Source organism: Vanessa atalanta, chromosome W (genome assembly GCF_905147765.1).
Source record: "Vanessa atalanta chromosome W, ilVanAtal1.2, whole genome shotgun sequence".
Taxonomy (NCBI): domain Eukaryota; kingdom Metazoa; phylum Arthropoda; class Insecta; order Lepidoptera; family Nymphalidae; genus Vanessa; species Vanessa atalanta.
The window spans coordinates 2,447,401-2,467,870 of NC_061901.1; the positions used below are offsets into that span (position 1 = coordinate 2,447,401).

A 20,470-nucleotide genomic window follows, 5' to 3' on the forward strand; every position below is an offset into this window, starting at 1 on the left:
ATACTCTGATCAAACCTCCTAGCGTGAGCACTAAAATAAAAGCGACCCGAAAAGAAGTTTTGGAGACAAAAAAAATTGCAGCGTTACGAATACACATAGAAAGAGCTATCGGCAGACTTAGATTCTTTGAGTTCATGTTGCCACACGCTTGTGTAGATCTAAAGCAAGTTGACCTGCTAGATTCAGTAGTGATTTCTGCATGTGGAATAGTTAATCTTCAAAGCAGTCTGTTTAATTTAGAGTAGCTTCCTAGTGTTTTAAGCAAAATACATTTAAGTTTATTTTATTGTATTAAAAATATAAAATATTGAGGTAACGTACATTTCATTTTCCATTAATGTTTGTGTTATTTATAGAGTTTTAATAAAACTATTTTACATTAGGATAATGTTATTTTATTAATTTATCAAAAATATTTTCCTTCCAAAACTTAATACATTTTTCAAACATATCATCACAATATTTTTTATTATAAACTACTTCATGCACATCAACCTTCCTTGAGGTTACAAAGTCAACATGTGCAATACAAAATAGAGCTTTCCTTTTTCCGGTCATTTGCATTTGTGTTTGTATCTGAGCATAATATTTTTTGCCTAGTTTACCTTTACTACAATACGTAGTAAAAGTGTTTGCCTTGGTTGGACACTTTACTTCTAGAACGCAGTCATCAGTAAGTCCGTCAGGCGAATCACCAATCATAGGCCACTCATTCTTTAAAAAAAGACCAGTATCCACTATCTTAATACTATGTAGCTTCGAGACTTCTTTTATGACATCCTTTTCTAATTTTTTTCCTCTTTTGATAGCATTCGTTTGATTAAAAGTTACAGCACCAATTATTTCCTCAACTAAAGAGCCATCTTTTGTTGTGCACTGAGCAGCTTCGTGCATTTTTGAAGCTGTTATACGCCCGTAGCGCATTTCAAACCACAAATTTGAATCTGATTGAGCTGTTGTCCCCTCTTTTACTTGATGACATCTTGATTCCGTCATTTCGTTTTTACAAAATGTTATAAAACTTTCAACGTGAAAATCAACACAGGATTTTTTGAAACGATTAATTAAATAATGAATGGACATCTTTTCAACTTCTTTTTTTTCACACATAAAATGTGAAAGAGAACATTGTATTTGAAGCTCTCTAAGTTTTAATGCTACTTTGTCAAAAAAAATATTTCCATTCTGGCCGACTGAATGAAGTGTTATACCACTTGTACCGAAATCTTTAGCTTTAATCATTTTCAGTGTGGTACCAATACCTGAGAGCTTAGATTTTTTCCAATAACACTTGGTAGCAGTCGTTGAAGGCTCCTCGCTCCGACGATGTAGCCACATTAAAAATGCTATAGTATGCTTACAGCCACCTCTGCTGGCGGCACAATCTTCGCAGGTTACATTTAAAACTTCTTCATCCTTTTCATTACATTCTAAGCTGCAATGATAAGGTGTGGTACGTACGCGGTGTTCTGGCGTGATTCTACATTTAACCGTACATACATCACCTACTCTTTTTACTTGAACATAACCAATAGCATCATCGCCATAGCTGTCTCTTGCCGATCTGAAATAAGTTTTCAATAAAAATAAATGGTCTTACGTATTTTGTTAGTAAAAAAATACAAATAAATAAAAAAGGTTTAGTACAACTGTCCAAACATCTATATTTGCAATAAAAATTGAGTAAAATAAAATAAAATGACCTTACGTATTTTAAATTTAATGATAGGTAGGTACTTCTACTATTTGAGTTTGTAGCAATATGTCGTCGCATTATCAACAGAAACCAAAACTTATGTCAAGTATGTAAGTAACCAATAATAAACTTAACTTACTTGAACCGCATGCCACACCTATTACACGACCCCTTTGAAACAATGAAAAGCTTTCAGATTTTGTTATTGGAATTTGAAGTAGCACGCGGTCGTTTGTAACTTATTTCTCCGAAAATAATTATTTATTGCGACGTCTGTTTTTTGTATAAAAACTTGTGCAATCGTTTGAAACAAGTGTGCATTGAAATAAGTTAGCTCTGTCTATGCCCACACCTATGCTTGTATATATCCCATCAAAAACATAAATGTAAAAATGAGAGCCAAGTTAAATATTATGATATATACCTTGGTTGTTGTCTTCAACGACAAAAGAAGTGAGGTCTAAATATGTGCCAAGTTAAATAGTCCTTTCTAAAATTTATTTATAACTACATAAAATATCATTTCTTCTTATAACTTGGGATAATATATTGTTGCCTAAGGTCTGACTTGGCTAGTTCTTATATGTTTAGAATAACAAATTATAACTCAGAACATCTAAGAAGAATGGAGCGCAGCTCAGTATTGCTTAGTTAGTATTAACGTACATTAAGAGTTGCGATGGTCCAGTCACTAGAAAACATGAATCTTAACCAGATATTGCGAGTTCATACCCAGACAAGTACCATTGAATATTTGCGTGCTTAATTTGTGTATATAATTCATTTGCCTATATATATATATATATATATATATAGGCAAATTATATATATATATATATAATTCTAAGCCTGTTAGGCTTAGAACTTACGAAGGCTATAATATAATTCGTATAGTCGACTATACTCATAAATACTAAAACGAAAATGTTTGGATTTAAAAAAATTAAGGGTGGTATTCAACTCGTTATATATTCACGCGAAGACCTTAAAATCCACATTAAGACCGGCTGTAACAAGTTTTGATTGGTGGATCTTACATAATTTTTTTTGCAGTTATTACAGAAACTAAGTATTATATAAGTGTTCCTAATAGACCCAATAAAATGAAAAATTATAATAAAATGATAAAAAATTACCAGTTTCAGATTTTTTCCTTTATATTGGCCTAATTATCTACCTGCATGCCAAATTTGAACTTTCTAGGTCACCTGGAAGTAGGTTATAGTTTTGATCTATAGGTCAGTCAGTGATAAAAATGACGATTTTTAGACGTTAATATCTAAATAACCATTTGAGATGCGCTTATGAAATTTAGAACACATATGTATCTCGCGAGTCTCAATATATGAGCCAAATTTGACACATTTATATGTCAAATAGTTTTTGAGTTATGAGAAGGTCAAAAGTGGCTCCAAATGGTTCGTGTAATATTACACACGGTGCTGCTCGCCAGTTCTGTTACTTGAACTTGGCTGACACGCTACCGTGTGTCTAGATACTCGTGCATTTTTAAATAAATTCATTAATTCTGGAAAGTTGTACCTTTGCATTTTTATCCCTCGCATTTCGGTGGCAACAAAATCACTATTTGTTGATAAATAATGAGCAACCATTAATCCATTTATTTTAGGTAGATTATCCGATTGCCCTTTTTCGAATCCTTCGTCCATTTTATTAATATAAATAATCGAATAATATTTACTATTATTAGACTATTAACGTAATACGCGAACGAAAACACGACAAATTACTGCGCAAGCTATTACAACTACTATAAGTGCTGGCGACTTGATACTAAGCGGTACGCTGCCCACGCGACGCGTTGTGATATGATGTCACAGGTACTCACGCGGCTGTTAGCGGGACACGATATTTTTCGAAACTTTGAATGCCTATAAAATCAAAACTACTAGGTATTTTTGACTACAACAAAAACTAGTGTATTTGTATACATACAGGCTTTACTGAGAAAAAATTTCAAGCGATTTGGCATACCTAGTAACATTCTTCATTATACTAACTTTGTATATTGATAATTGCAAAAACACAATTCATATATTCATGGATAATAATTAACAAGCAATAACAATTATACTATATCACAAAATTATATCGTACTGTTACGCCTGGTGGATGCACCCTTATGTGCTGACGTGCACTACAGCATGCTGCATCAGCAATAATGGCTCAGTAGTCAAAAGCGAAGAATGATGGTCAGTCTCTCCGAATCCGTCATACCGTTCAGACATCTTTTCTGTATATTTCCACTGTTTCCTTTTGTTAAATTCTATGTCTAAATCTTAATAAATCTCTGTTTCCTTAAAAATAGTTTTTTTAAAAAGACTCCAACGGAAACCCGCGTAACATTGGTGGCAGCGTAAAAGGGATATAAAAACTATCCCCGGGTCCGTCTCCGTTAAAATCAGACTAAAAGTAAGTGTAAAAGTGACGAAACTAAAACAAAAAGTGGAAAACTAAAACTGTTTTACTTACCTTAAATCTGTATCGCGAATTGATCAACGTCTCAGCATCTTTTACCCGCTATTCCTGAAAGGAAAAGAAGAGTCTCCTCCTCGAAAAGGAGAGTGACGAAAGAATACTTACCTCGACTCTGCATCTCTCACCGTCTCCGCACCCTGACTCTGCTATTTCAAAGACAAAGAAAATCATCATCATTCGACTTGCTGTGAAATATCATCATGTCCCCGGCACTTCGTCGTCGAGATACCGCTGTTTCTAGACATCGGCTCAAGTATGCGTGTCGCGTCACTCCTTATCATCGCTACATTCCAGTAAGTTAGTCATAACAATTCACCGTGTATTAATTTCTCTGTATTCATTTTTTTTTGTGTGTTTGCTCGTTCTTTATTTTATTTTAGCTCTCCGTATTGCTATATTTCACTGTGTCCGGTTGTAGTATTACAAAAAAAATTCCTTTCTTACATAATATTATATTATGCCTAAAGCCTTAAAATCAGAAACAGATTTAAAGCTTGACGTCCCGGAGCCTAACTCCGAGATTCCGCAGTCTCCCATATTATCCCCGCGAGTCACTAGATCTAAAGCAAAAACCGACATGGATATCAACACGCTATTTAAATTTATAAAGCCATATAATGGTAACCGAGAAGGGCTTAATTCCTTCATAATAAACTGTAATAGCAACCGAAACACAAAAGTCAATTTTATTAAAATATATTTTATGTCAACTCGAGGGAAAGGCTGAGCTTGCCTGCTCCATCAAAGAGTTTAACTCTTGGGACCAGCTCCGAGAGTTTCTTAAGACACAATTTTCTGATAGAAAACATTATTCCCATTTGTTAACTGTCCTCCAAGAGAGCAGACAAGGCCAGACCGAAACTGTTAATCAATATGCACTAAAAATTGAAACGTATTTATCGCAACTATTGTCCGAGATTTCACTTGCGAATCATCCAAAGTCAGAACTCGCTGGTAGGACCGCCATTTCATAATGGACCTTAAGCCAAATTTGTCACTGACAGTCAGATGCAAGTCTCCAATAAATTTAAACGAAGCAATCAATATCGCGATATCAGAAGAGCGTATCGTGGAGTCTGTATATAAGCACAACAACACAATTTTAATCAAAATAAATCAATAAGTTCATTTAATCGACAGAGAGACTCACAACCAAAGACTTTGCAGCGGCCAAACTTTACAAGCTCAAACTATAGCCCTCCTACTCGTAATCTTATAATTTGTAGATATTGCAAAGCTATAGGGCACACAATTGATCAGTGTCGAAAACGCGAGTATAACAATCGCAATCGCCCTCCATCTTCTACTCCATTTAGACCACAACCTCGTGTTAATTTTGTGTCTGAACCTTTGAATGCTAACACTGATGATTACGGCCGTGACGAAGTTGACAATTCAAAAAACTAAGTCAAGTCTCGTATCGGTGACGTGCGAGACACCATCCAATTATTAAATCCGACGCCTTTCTACTTAATAAATCCACTGAATCCACTGTATCCGCTGTTACATCAGCGACCACTGTATCTTCTGTATCCGTTGTAACATCAGCGACCACTGTATCCTCTGTATCCGCTGTTACATTCGCGACCACTGTATCCTCTGTATCCGCTGTTACATCAGCGACCACTGTATCCTCTGTATTCGCTGTATCCACTGTGTCCACTGTGTTTTCCACACCCGCTGTATCTTCCGTATCCATTACACCTACTGTATCCGTTGTACCTACAACACCCACCGAATGTGAGTGTGGTTTATCTTACATAGGCCAAACAAAGAGAAGTATCGGTACTAGGGTCAAGGAACATATAGGAGATGTCAAAAATAGGCGTTCTTCAAAGTCTGCAGTCTGTGAACATGCTCTGGATAAACCTAATCATTTTATTCGATTTGATAAACCACAGATCCTCGCTAGAGAACACAGATTCATTCCTAGAATGATACGCGAGGCTATTGAAATTCAAAAACATCCGAACTTCAATAGAGAAGATGGTTGGAGACTTTCTAACACTTGGGATCCACTTATTAAAAATTTAAAATCCCAAATCCAACAGACTGCAAGACCTAAAGATACAGTTAGTGCCTTCTGCGTGCAACCGGAACGCTACTCAAGATACCAATTAAGAAATCGTTGGCGGTAGTTGTAAATAATATTTCTTTTTAATTCGAACAGACAAATGTCACCTTAGTCTGCCCGTGACCACGAACACTGCAAAGTGCTCGAAACGTCGGGATGTTAAAATAATTAATATACGCGATTAAATCCGTTAAAAACTAGTTTTATTTCAATGTGTAATAATCGCGAAAATCTAAGACAACATCGTATCTTGTGAAACCGCTGTATCCACTGAATCCGCTGTATCCGCAACGTCCACTGTATCCGTAGAGCCTGTAACAGAAAACAAAGTTTACGAAATTAACATAAATCATAACAAAGTTTGATAAAATCCAGATCCATTCAAAATTCGCCAAAATTAATAAAAGAGAAAATAAATTTAAAAGGTATTGACCCTGTCAAATGTACTACTAAAACATCCGGACATTTCTTGTTAAAAATAAAAATCTCTGAGCCTGTAAATAAATATATTCAACATAAATTTCATGTTATAAATGATATCGACTTACCTTATGATGGGATCATAGGTACAGACATGCTTAACTCATTTGGTTGTAACATTAACTATACATCAAATAAACTTGAAATCAAAGGAATTAAAATACCAATGCATTTTCATGAACCTGTGTATACAATTCCCGCCAGATCTGAAATGATTATAGAATGTTCCGTTTCAAATCCCGAGTTGAAAGAGGGTCTTATACTAGATCAAACTCAATTTAAAGACATCCTCATAGCCAATTGTATAGTGCGAGTAAAGAATAATAATAGGATAAATATATCTGTTATTAATACCTCTGAATCACCTAAGCCTCTTAATTCTAATTTACTTCTAAATCTCGTTCCTATTGAACCTGATTATGACGCTGTTTCTGAAAAGAATTCCCTAAAAATTCCAATAAATGCTATACAACCTTATGACTCTATTACACGTACTCAAGAAGTGTTAAATTAGCTCAGAGCCTCGCATTTAAACGTCGAAGACGCCAATGCCCTTTATGAAATATGTTCTAATTATTCCGATATATTTTACCTACCTGGTGATCGTTTATCTTTTACTAATGCCTTGGAACATGAAATTAATACTACAACTAATGAACCAATCAATGTAAAATCATACAGATTTCCCGAGTGTCACAAACAGGAGGTCCAAAACCAAGTTCATAAAATGTTAAAAGACGGAATTATTAAGCCATCTATGTCCCCATGGTCTGCCCCCATTTGGGTTGTCCCGAAGAAGTTGGATGCTTCTGGCCAGCGTAAATGGAGAGTCGTAATAGATTATAGGCGACTTAATGACATAACTATCGGAGATTCATATCCGATACCTAACATAAATGAAATCCTGGATCAACTTGGCAAATCAAAATATTTTTCAACACTCGACTTGGCATCCGGTTTTCATCAGATTAAAATGGCATCAAAAGACGCAGCCAAAACAGCCTTTAACGTTCCCCAAGGTCATTTCGAATTTCAACGCATGCCATTTGGGCTTAAAAATGCTCCCTCGACATTCCAGAGGTTAATGAATACCGTACTTACAGGCCTACAAGGCACAAGATATTTCGTATATCTCTATGATATTGTAATCTATTCCTATGATCTCGAAACGCATATACATAATCTTGAAACCATATTTAAACGTCTTAGAGAATACAATCTCAAGCTTTAGCCGGACAAATGTGAATTCCTACGTAAAGAAGTCTCCTACCTCGGTCATCTCATCACTGATAAAAGTGGTGAGACCTGACCCCGAGGAAGTAAAAGCCGTGAATAATTTCTCAACACCAAAGTGTCCAAAAGACGTGAAATCGTTCTTAGGCCTCATGTCCTATTATAGAAAATTTATACCCGATTTTTCAAAAACAGCAAAACCTTTAACTTGCCTCTTAAAGAAAGACGTTCCTTTTATTTGGGAAAATGAACAACAATTAGCTTTCGAAATCCTAAAATCTCGTCTCGTTTCACCTCCCCTTCTAATATATCCAGATTTTGCTAAACAATTTACCCTTACGTGTGATGCCTCAAATTACGCCATCAGCGCAATTTTATCACAAGGCGATCCTAGCAAAGAACAACCGATTGCCTACGCCTCAGGAACTTTAAATAAAAGTGAAGTGAATTATAGCACTACAGAAAAAGAATTACTAGCCATTTTATTTGGATGCAAAATGTTTCGCCCTTATCTTTATGGGCGCAAATTTCAAATAATAACCGATCACAGACCCCTAAAATGGTTATTCAATCATAAAGATCCAAGTAGCAAACTGCAGCGTTGGCGATTAAAATTAGAAGAGTTTGATTACGATATTCAATACCGAAAAGGCAAACTGAACTCAGCGGCTGATGCTCTTTCAAGATATCCCGTAAATCCCATTTATTCTGATCAAAGCAATTCAAATCTTGCGCAACCACAACAAAGTTCAAACTCACCTGATTTGCAAAACCTTTTAGTGTCTCCTCCTTCAAATGTTTCTGGTCTTCTTAATCCTGAAATAGAACAGGAAGTATTAGATTATCTCAATTCTATTAATGATGAGGTACCCGTCACTGTCGAACCCGATCCACAACCTTCAACAAGTTTTCAAAACCCTGAAACCTTACCTGAGTCAACTAACCCTATACCTGAAAATGAAAACATACTAAGCCCATAAGGTGAGTAACCTATAAGGTGAGTAACCTTGACGATGTCTCGAGTGTTCCCATTAATCCTGGAAAAGAAGATATAAAAAATGCTAATCCTCACCTTGATAATATTCTGAATAGTCCTAACAGAGAAATATTCGCTGACCTACTCAGTCCAATGAATTCCGACGAATACTACACTGATTTCTTAAACTTAACGTATACTAAAAAGGATTTCAATACAGTAATACATGAATACACAAATAATCTCTTGTCCTCTGAATGCAAAGTAGTTATTTTACCAACGTCTATTGATTTGGATGAAAGCAATCCCTATATTGAAGAAGTTTTATCCAATCAAAAAGACAACACCGAATTTATAAATAGAGAAAGAAAACTAAATTCCTTCTTAAGTCTCGAGTACAACAATAAACTATATTATTTCCTTTTCACTAAAGTTCATCATTTTGACAATATTAGATATCCTGACTTATTTGAATCTTTAAAAAACATTCGGAATGAAATATTAATTAACTGTCCAGATTCCTGAAATGAAATTGCCATTTCCGATTTCAAAGATCCTTTCGTTAAAATTAATTACATAAAACTTTATAATATGATAAAGTATCTTTTTAACAACACAAATATAATAGTCAAAATTTATAGAAATACAATTATCTTTCCAACCCCTAGCGAAATTCCCAAAATCCTTAAAGAAAATCACGACATACCTATTGCAGGTCATGTTGACATAGGCTGCATGTATAATAGGATTAAAGAAAGATACTACTGGAAAGGAATGAAATCTGACGTAGAAAACTATGTGAAAAAATGTCCTCAATGCCAATCTAACAAAGCTTTACGCCAAATTAATAGGGCTCCTATGCAAATTACTTCTACTTCCACTGCTCCATTTGAAAGAATTAGTCTAGACATTGTTGGTCCTCTCCCCGATGCTGGTCAAATAAATCTAAGATTCATACTAACCCTTCAGGATGATCTCACTAAATATTCTATTGCCTATCCAATTACAAATGCTACGACAGAAGAAACCTGTGAATGTCTCATCCACTTTATTTCTTTATTTGGCATTCCTAAAATGATTCTAACCGATCAAGGTACTAATTTTACTGCAGATGTATTCAAGAAAACTTGCGAATTCTTAAAAATTAAACAAATATGGTCCTCACCATACCATCCCCAAACTCAAGGTGCTTTAGAGAGGAGCCATTCAACACTCAAAGAATATCTTAAATCATATATCAACGAAAGTCAAACTAACTGGCATCAATATATCTACACAGCCATACTGGCCTATAATACTAACGTACATACTACAACTAAATTCACACCTTATGAACTTGTCTTTGGTCATAAACCCTATCTCCCAGACTCTATCTATGACTCTCAATCTAGTGGTACTTACCATGAGTATATTCAAATGCTGAATCATCGCCTTAAAATCTCGAGAACTAAAGCCCTAGAAAATATTTCCAAGTCCAAACATACTTCTAAAACATACTATGACCAACATACCCGTCCTGTAACTTACAAAGTTGGTGACTTAGTGTATCTTAAAAATCATTTACGGTTAAGAAAAGCCCTGTCACCTGTATGGAAAGGTCCATACAAAGTAGTAAAGATTCATGGAAACCATACCTTATCTCTGCTCATTAACAGGCGACATGTTAAGCATCATTATGACCAAATAAAACATGCCAACTCAGTTGAGTCATAATTATATTCCTTTATTTTATAAATTCAATTATGTTCTACTATTTCTTGCTCCAAACCTTCTCCTCAAAGGGAGAGGAGGCCTTTGTCCCAGCAGTGGGACATTTACGGGCTGCTAATGTAAAAAAAAAAAAAATTCTTAAAAATACTGTTCGTGATAAATGGTTGACGTCCTTCGACATCATATTCTTAGTTTTAGTTATACATTATTATCATTAGTGTAGATTATAAATTTAAACTTATATACTTTAATACACGATTTTATACATTGTTCCTTTTCACGTTATTGCGTTTTCGTTTTACTATGAAATTTATTTACACTCCACTTTTTTACAAATTATATTTGACTCTTTCCCTTTTTTTCATTTTACAGCCTGGCTTTCTGTTATGGTTTTAAACGCGAAGAATTCGTCGAATAAATAACGAAGAGCCCAGGAATCTATTTTAATCCTTTAGGTTCTCTAAAAAAGGTCAATGACCATTTGCATATTATTGTACCTATAGAAATAGAATATATTAAACCACATATAGATAACATTAAAAATGTTTTACAAACTTCTCAGCATCTTTGTCCTGCGAATAAAGAAATCGATAAATCTGAGTGCGAAACTATATTTCAACCTTTAAATTCCATGTTCGATGACTTGATGACAGACTACTATTCTATTTCTCATTATCAAGACGTAGAACGGAACGCCGTTTGAAAGAGGCCGTTGAAAGAAGTCTCGCCCTCGAATCGTTCTCACGCTACCGACGGTTAATCAAAACATTTTGTAACGTTAAAAAATATATGTTATACGCGCAAGAGTTGTATATTCTCATTTTAAAACTCTCAACAAGAACCCCAAACATTGGTGCTTCGAGTCGGATCTCAAAATGTCGAAACCAGAACTTATAGTACCACTACCGGTATCACCACTTGGAGATCCAACGACGCAGTTAATCAAGGAGTTGACCAAACAAAGAGGATCCCTGAAAGGCCGCCTTACCAAGTTATCTGCCTATGTTAATTCGTACAAGGATCAGGTTTTAGACCGAAATAAAAGAATGGAATTAAATTTAAGAATTAAAGGTGCAATTAATATATTTTCAGATTTTAATCAAGTGCAAAATAAGCTAGGTGAGGTTCTTCCTGAGTCTCAAAGTGATGAGCAACTTGACGAGAGGGAATCGTTTGAATGTAAGTACTATGGTATATTAGCGCAAGCAAATTGCATTTTAGACATAGATTGTGCTTCACCTAATATACAAATCAGTGAAGACAGTTTGAGTGTGCATCAGTCAGTTAAATTGCCTACAATTAATTTGCCTACTTTCGATGGTAGCTATGATCAGTGGATAGAATTTAAGAATACGTATATCTCACTAGTTCATACCTCTAAAGACATAAGTAATATTCAAAAGTTTCACTATCTCAAGTCATCTTTAAAAGGTACGGCTTCATTAGTTATAGACTCCCTTGAATTTACCTCTGATAATTACTATACCGCTTGGGAATTGCTTATGAATAGGTATAACAACAGTAGGCTTCTTATTTCTTATTCATAATCACATAAAAGCTCTGGTTAATCTTAAGCACCTAACGTATGAGTCACCTATATTATTACGTAAATTATTTGATACTGTACTTAAAAATCTAAGATCATTAAAGTTATTAGGCGAGCCCACTGAGCATTGGAATTCCATAGTTATTTACTTAATTGTTACTAAACTTGACAGCTCCACTGAACGCGAATGGGAGCAGTATAGGAGTGATATTTTATTACAAGAACACAAAAAGAAAGAAGCTCAGAAGTCTAAAACACGAATAGAAGTAGATGATTTGTTACAATTTCTAAAATCAAGGGCGGATATGCTTGAAACATTACAAGCTTCACATACAAAACACAGTTACGAGTCTAAAATTAACACTAAAACTTCACATAATATTTCTAAAATTCACTGCAATTTAACTACGTCAAAACACGATAAATTTAATAAAAAACAATGCCCTTATTGTAAAATCGATCACTACTTATATTCGTGTCAAAAATTCCTAGATTTAACCATAGATGATAAGATTAATTTCATAACTAATAACAAATTATGTAAAAACTGTTTGCGTCCCGCACATAGCGCAGAGACTTGTAAGTTTGGACCGTGTAGGAAGTGCAACGCTAAGCACAACACGATCATTCATCGCGAGCATAGCCGCAGCCCCATTGAGGGACGGAGGTCGCTGCTGTCGGCGCACGAGCAAGGCGAGTGTAGTAGTGATCCTTCTCAATTAGTTCAACGCACACAAATGCAATCCTATTCATCGCAGGTGACTATAGGTAATGTAGACGTACAAGCCGCGCAGTCGTCGCTTACTAGCCCTGTTTTGCTTTCAACCGCGTTAATCAATATTGTAGATGAATTAGGGAATGCAATTACTTGCCGCGTTCTACTAGATAGTGGCAGCCAATGCTGTTTTATTCGAAAATCACTATGTGATCAAATTAACGCGCCAGTAGTACAGTCCATTCAAAAAATACAAGGAATTGGTAATTCTATCACGCAAAGTTTCCAATCCTGTAAAATTAATATTCGTTCCTTAGACGGAGAATATACAACTTGTTTACAATGTTACGTATTGCCAAAAATAGTCGCTAGTATGCCGTCTATACCTATAAACATAAATAAAATAATAATTCCTAATAATATTACGCTAGCAGATCCCTCGTACCTAGAAGGTAATCCGATTGATATTTTGATAGGTGCTGATCACTTTTGGGAATTATTATGTGACGGAAAAATACGTCTCGAGTGCGGCCCTTACCTACAAAATACTAAACTAGGTTGGATAGTGTCGGGACCGATAAGTACATTCGCGTGTTCTAACAACACTGTTTGTTGTAATTTGTCGCAAAATATAGATTCACAATTACGAAAGTTTTGGAAGATTGAAGAAGTTCCCGATAGATGTCGCATGTTGTCTGATATTGAACAAAATTGTGAGAATCATTTTATAACAAATACTAAACGCGATAACGAAGGCCGGTTTATTGTTTCGATTCCTTTTAAAGATTCGCCAGCTATGTTAGGCGAATCATACACACAAGCGTATAAACGTTTTCAAAGTCAAAGTCAAAGTCAAAAATCTTTATTCAATATAGAAGTGTTTGCACTTGCTTATTGATTGTCAAAAATCTACCACCGGTTCGGAATTTAGCACCTCGGACCTGAGAAGAACCGGCGAAAGAAACTCAGCGGGATATATTTTTTTTCATTTTTTTTAACCATTTTCCATGTAGATACAATGATAAGTATATTTTAGTTGTTTGAAACAGCCTGGAGGCGATCATTTCATTCCCAAGGTGTGCAGTCAACTAAAAAGTCATTAGTGTTTTAATATCCTTTAGCACACAAACGCTCTTTAACGACTCTTTTGAATTTTATAATTGAATAATTTTGAACGTTTTCTGGGATCCTGTTGTAAAAACGTATACATTGCCCCAAAAAAGAGTTACTAACCCTGTGTAATCGGGTACTTGGAGTAACAAGTTTATTCTTGTTCCTAGTGTTAATAGAATGTACGTCACAATTTCTGGGAAAATCATTTATGTTTTTGCGTACATACATAACATTATCAAAAACAAATTGAGAAGCGACAGTCATTATTTTAATTTCTTTAAATTTACCTCTTAACGAATCTTTTGGGACCAGGTTATAAATTGCACGAATAGCCCTCTTCTGCAGTACAAAAATAGTATTAATGTCAGCTGCATTACCCCAGAGTAGGATGCCATACGACATTATACTATGGAAATAACTGAAGTACACAAGGCGTGCCGTATCCACATCAGTCAAAAGTCTAATTTTTTTTACCGCATAGGCTGCAGAGCTGAGTCTATTCGCCAATTTATTTATATGGGCGCCCCATTGGAGCTTAGAGTCTATTGTCATACCAAGGAAATCTGTAGATTCTAAAACATCTAATGCTTCCCCGTTTAAACATACACTCGTTTTGACACATCTTACATTGGGAGTAGTGAATTTAATACATTTAGTCTTTTTACTATTTAACATTAAATTATTAACACTAAACCAATTTACTATTTCAGAGAGAGTATTGTTCACATCGTCATATATGGAAAGACGTCTTTTTATTTTAAAAATTAAAGAAGTATCATCAGCAAACAATACTATCTCGAGTTTATCACCTAGGAGATGTGGCAGGTCATTTATATAAACAAGGAAGAGAAATGGTCCAAGAATTGATCCTTGAGGGACCCCCACAGTAACTGGAGACCCGGGAGATCTCTTTCCATTTACATCAACCCTCTGAATGCGATTGCTCAGATACGAAATCAGAAGACTGAGTGCAGTGTCCCTAATTCCATAATGACCTAGCTTCCTGGCCAAAGTTTCGTGTTGCACACAATCAAAGGCCTTAGATAAGTCACAAAATATCCCTAAGGCATCCTGTGACTCCTCCCAGGCCCTGTAAATATTTTTAACGAGCTCAACACCAGCGTCAGTTGTCGAGCGACCCCTTGTAAATCCAAATTGTTTCTTGTGTAGCAACTTGTTATTGTTAAAATGTACTAGCATTTGATTTAGTAATAACTTTTCAAAGATCTTGCTAAGAGTTGATAGTACAGAGATGGGCCTATAGTTGTTGGGGTCTGATGTACTACCTGATTTAAATATTGGTAATACTCTACTATGTTTCATGAGGTCAGGAAACACGCCACTAAGGACACATTTATTAAATATAGTGACAAGGTAGGGTGCGATTACATCAATTATTGAATTGACTACCTTGACAGAGATCCCCCACAGATCGGCCGTTTTCTTAATATCTAGTGATCTGAAGGAACTTATTACATCACTTACACTTACTGTATTAAATTTAAAGCTAATATTACATTCTTCCACATGGTTTTTTAATAATGATTCAGCAACGGTAGGAGAGGAATTTAATGAGTTAGTTGTCGAAAATGGAATGTCAGCAAAAAAATTTTCAAAAACAGTTGCAACATCCCGATCTGAGGAAAATAAATTGTTGTCAATAGATAAGCTAAAGTCGGAGATGTTATTTTTGACTCTTCCAGTTTCACAATTAATAATTTTCCATGTCATTTTAATTTTATCAGGTGCCTCAATATTTTTTTTTTTTTATATGCAATGATTTAGCTGTATGACATACACGTTTGAATAGTTTAGAGTAGGCACTAACATAACTGATAAATGAAAAAGACCGGTTGTATGATCTTTCACTATAAAGTTCATACAACCTCTGCCTACTCTTGTGAATTCCGACAGTCGCCCAATCATTAAATTTAAGAAAATTCCTAGAATAGACTGTCTTGGAAGTAAATATGGCATTAAATTCTGTTTCAATTAATTTAAAAAAAAATGTTATAAAGCTCATTAGAATTATTATATTTATAGAATTATATTATATATTAATAAATATTTATAGAATTAATTAATTAAATGAAGCCAACTGTCCACAATGATCAGAACTTAACATATTTATAATACATTTATGATTAGGTACACAGTTGGTAAATATGTTGTCAATACATGTTCCAGTGGATTCAGTGATTCTAGTTGGCTCTAAGAATAAGTTAATGAGGTTATATGAATATAATAATGATCTGAATCTAATACTTGTGCTACAGTTTTCTAATAAATTTATGTTGAAGTCACCACAAATAAAAATATATTTACTTGATCCAGATAATTTCAATAATGCACTTTCCAATATTTTCTCAAATGCTTCATATAACCCGCTAAGAGGTCTGTATACGCATACAACAATGACATGCTCAAGCTCTGCACAGGCTATTTCAATAGTCTGCTCAATAGAAAGGCTCACAACATCCTTACGTTCTTTAAATTTTAGATTTTTGTTAATAAGTATTAATGAGCCACCACGTATAGCTTTTTTTCTATTGAACATACTAGCCATCTGGTGACCACTAAAGTTAAACATAAACTGATAATTTACAAGCCAATGTTCTGTTATACATAAAATATCAATAATCTTTTCTCTCGAGAAAAGACTTTCTCTTTCACCGACTTGTAAACAATTATATAAAGAATTTATAGATGAATACATTAAATTAGGTCACATGAGTCGTGTTTACACTTATAATAATATACATTATTTCATGCCGCATTTTTGTGTGTTTAATGAAAATAGTACAACTACAAAATTGCGGGTTGTGATCGACGCGAGTGCGCAAGCAACAACTAATAAATCTTTAAATGATTTGCAGATGGTCGGGCCAGCCATTCAAGGCGATTTATTTTCTATTCTATTGAGATTTCGCGAAAATACTTATATAGCCTGTGCCGACATCGAGAAGATGTATAGGCAGGTGTTAGTCGTGGAAAATCAACGCGACCTCCAGCTTATATTATGGCGAAGCAATCCAGATGCACCCATCGAGAGCTATAGATTGAACACGGTGACCTACGGGACTACGTCGGCGCCTTTTCTAAGCGTGAGATGTTTGCGACAATTAGCTATCGAGTGCAATGACCTTGACGTTAAACGAATAATAATACAGGACTTTTATGTTGATGATATGATTACGGGGAGCAATAATAAGCATGAATTATTAGAATTATGCGAAAAAACTACTAAAGTTTTAGCTTCGGGTTGCTTTCCTCTTCGTAAATGGTTATTTAATTTTGAACGGGATAATGTACAATCGGAAACACAAGTGTTTAAAAATCTTTCATTAGGTGAACAATCACAGTCAAAAACACTTGGATTGAGTTGGCTTAGTCACTCTGATCAGCTTAATTATCAAACTAAAATTGATGTTCACCCTAATAAGATAACGAAACGTGGTATATTATCGATTATATCTCAAATTTTTGATCCCTTAGGCTTGTTAAGCGCGACTATAATATCTGTTAAAATTATATTACAAAAATTATGGTTGTTAAAGATTGATTGGGACACAGAGTTACCTCACGATGTGTCAAATGAATTTAATAAGTTTTTAAATAGTCTCAATGAACTTTGTAACATACGTATACCGCGCCATACATTTGCTAGGTCTCACATTCGTTCAGAACTACACATTTTTACTGATGCCTCTCAAGTAGCTTACGGGGCATGTGCGTACGTACGTACCTTTACGCAAGAAGGTGTTACAATAAGGTTGTTATGCGCTAAGGGCAAAGTAGCCCCCTTAAAAACTTTAACTGTTCCTAGGCTTGAGCTGTGCGGCGCTATAACGGGAGCTAGGCTTGCTGTGAAGATAATTGAATCACTCCGTTGTCAGTTCGATGACGTCATACTCTGGAGCGATTCAACTATCGTTTTAGGATGGTTACGTATGGCACCTTATCAATTAAAAACATATGTACAGAACCGGGTAGTCGAAGTACAGGAGCTGACGCGTGACTTTGTATGGAGGCACGTCGCAACACACGATAACCCATCTGATTTAGTGTCACGAGGTACCGATTTATCGACATTAAAAGACCTGGGGTTGTGGTGGGAAGGCCCAAGTTTTCTTCACGATCCTAATTTTACGTCACGTTCAGCTCAGGTACATACGACCATGACAAACGCAGACAATCTACCGGAAGTTAAATGTTTAAGTATACAAAGTAACACCTTTGGTGATTGTAATGATTTATTTCCATTTTCTCGCGGTTCAACCGCATCCAACGCACCATGGCATACGTTAAACGTTTTTTATATAACACGCGTAAGACAAACACAAAACGAACGGGTGCGTTGAGTGTGGATGAGCTGCGAGACGCTGTTAGCACGCTTGCTTTGTTGTCGCAGCGCGAATCGTTTCCTGAGTATGATACAATGTATAAAAATTAAGCAAAAACTAAAAGTAATTTAAAAAATTTAAATATATTTATGGATGAAAATAAATTATTAAGAGTAGGGGGAAGATTGTCTAACGTTTTTCAATTCGATTATAATAAAAAATATCCTATTCTACTTTCATCTAAACATCATTTTACTTACCTGTTATTTCGCCATGAACACATAAAACTGTTACACGCAGCACCACAGTTGTTATTATTTACCATTCGGGAAACGTGGTGGCCAGTCAGCGGCAGGAATCTTGCCAAGAGGGTTGTGCACGAGTGTGTTGTTTGCACGCGGTTTCGTGGCAAGACTCTGTGTCCACTGATGGGCAATTTACCAACTAAGCGACTAGCTATAAGTTTTCCATTCGCAGTCAGGGGTGTTGATTATTTTGGGCCGGTGCTCATACTAAATCGAAAGGACAGAGGTGCAAAATTAACAAAAGCGTATGTTAGTTTATTTATTTGTTTCACAACTCGAGCCATCCATCTCGAATTAGTGGGTGATTTGTCTACTGATGCATATTTACTTGCGCTCAAGCGATTCATCTCACGTCGAGGTAAACCAGCAGAAGTATTCTCGAACAATGGAAGAAACTTCACTGGCTTAATGACAGAATTTTCAAAATTTTTAAATAATTGCGCAGATAATATTAGAGATTATGCTATTAACAATAATATTCAATTTAGTTTCATTCCCCCCTATTCCCCTCATTTTGGTGGTCTATGGGAAGCGGGGGTGAAGTCATGTAAGCATCACCTTAAAAGGGTGCTAGGCAACGCTCATTTTACATTTGAAGAGTTTAGTACAGTCTTAACACAGGTAGAAGCTGTCCTGAACTCCCGTCCTATTTCTCCTATGTCAACGGATCCCAATGATTTTTCCCCACTCACTCCTGCCCATTTCTTGGTTGGTCGTCCACTGACGTCGCCTGCTAGTGAAGACTATGAGCAAGCTGCACTTCAGCGACTCACGCGGTACCAACGAGTTGAGCAAGTCCGACAACACTTTTGGACCCGCTGGACAAAAGAGTACGTTTCGGAGCTACAAGTGAGGACAAAGTGGATGAAGAGTAGAGATTCATTAAAGGAAGGCACTCTTGTCCTTATCAAAGATGACAACAGCCCTCCGTTAAAGTGGAGCATGGGCCGGATCGTATCTACGTTCCCTGGGAAGGATGGAGTTTCTAGAGTTGCTGCCAATAGAGTCGCATCCGGCGCAATTACACGGCGCGCCTTCTCTAAAATTTGCCCGCTACCTCTGGATGCAGCGGACAACGTAAACTCTTGGAATTTGGAGCTTCCAAGGCCGGGGGCATGTCAAGACGTAGAACGGAACGCCGCTTGAAAGAGGCCGTTGAAAGAAGCCTCGCCCTCGAATCGTTCTCACGCTACCGACGGTTAATCAAAACATTTTTAACGTTAAAAAATATATGTTATACGCGCAAGAGTTGTATATTCTCATTTTAAAACTCTCAACAAGAACCCCAAACACTCATCTTATTCCTTCTAAGTATAAAAGGTCCGCCTGGTTCTCTGGCATCGGTACCGTTTTCAAACATGTATTTGGCACCATGGATGAAAATTATGCAATTCGCTATGCTAATGCAATTGAGCACCTTAAAAATAATGATAAGAAGCTACTAGATCTTGTCAAAGAAAACCTTATCATATCAAAGTCTGCTATTTCTAAATTTAATGAGTCACTCACAATAATCAATGAAAATGAAGTTATTGAAAATTTGACGTCTCGCCTCACGAGTATGACTGTTAATAATAATTCTCTTTTATTTCGAGCTACTGTTTAAGAAGTATTTAATGTACTCCAATCAGCTCTTCTAAATATGTCATATAAACTGGAAGACATCATTAATTCTATTCTTTTTGCCAAAAAACAAAAAACAAATACTCTGCATCCTTCTGTCATTACTCCTAAAGATTTATATAATGAACTTGTTATGAATGTTAAATATATACCTAAG

General features: G+C 35.6%; 1 protein-coding gene across 1 annotated transcript; it reads left to right on the forward strand.

The window, feature by feature from the left end:
* The first annotated feature begins 11,543 nt into the window (after window positions 1–11,543).
* On the forward strand, window positions 11,544–19,836 carry LOC125075505. The gene is made up of 6 exons (XM_047687218.1): window positions 11,544–11,646; window positions 11,761–11,947; window positions 12,783–12,972; window positions 16,919–17,146; window positions 17,486–17,914; window positions 19,366–19,836. The coding sequence occupies exons 1-6, from the start codon at window positions 11,544–11,546 to the stop codon at window positions 19,834–19,836; spliced, it is 1,608 nt and encodes a 535-aa protein (XP_047543174.1).
* The last annotated feature ends 634 nt before the right edge of the window (window positions 19,837–20,470 follow it).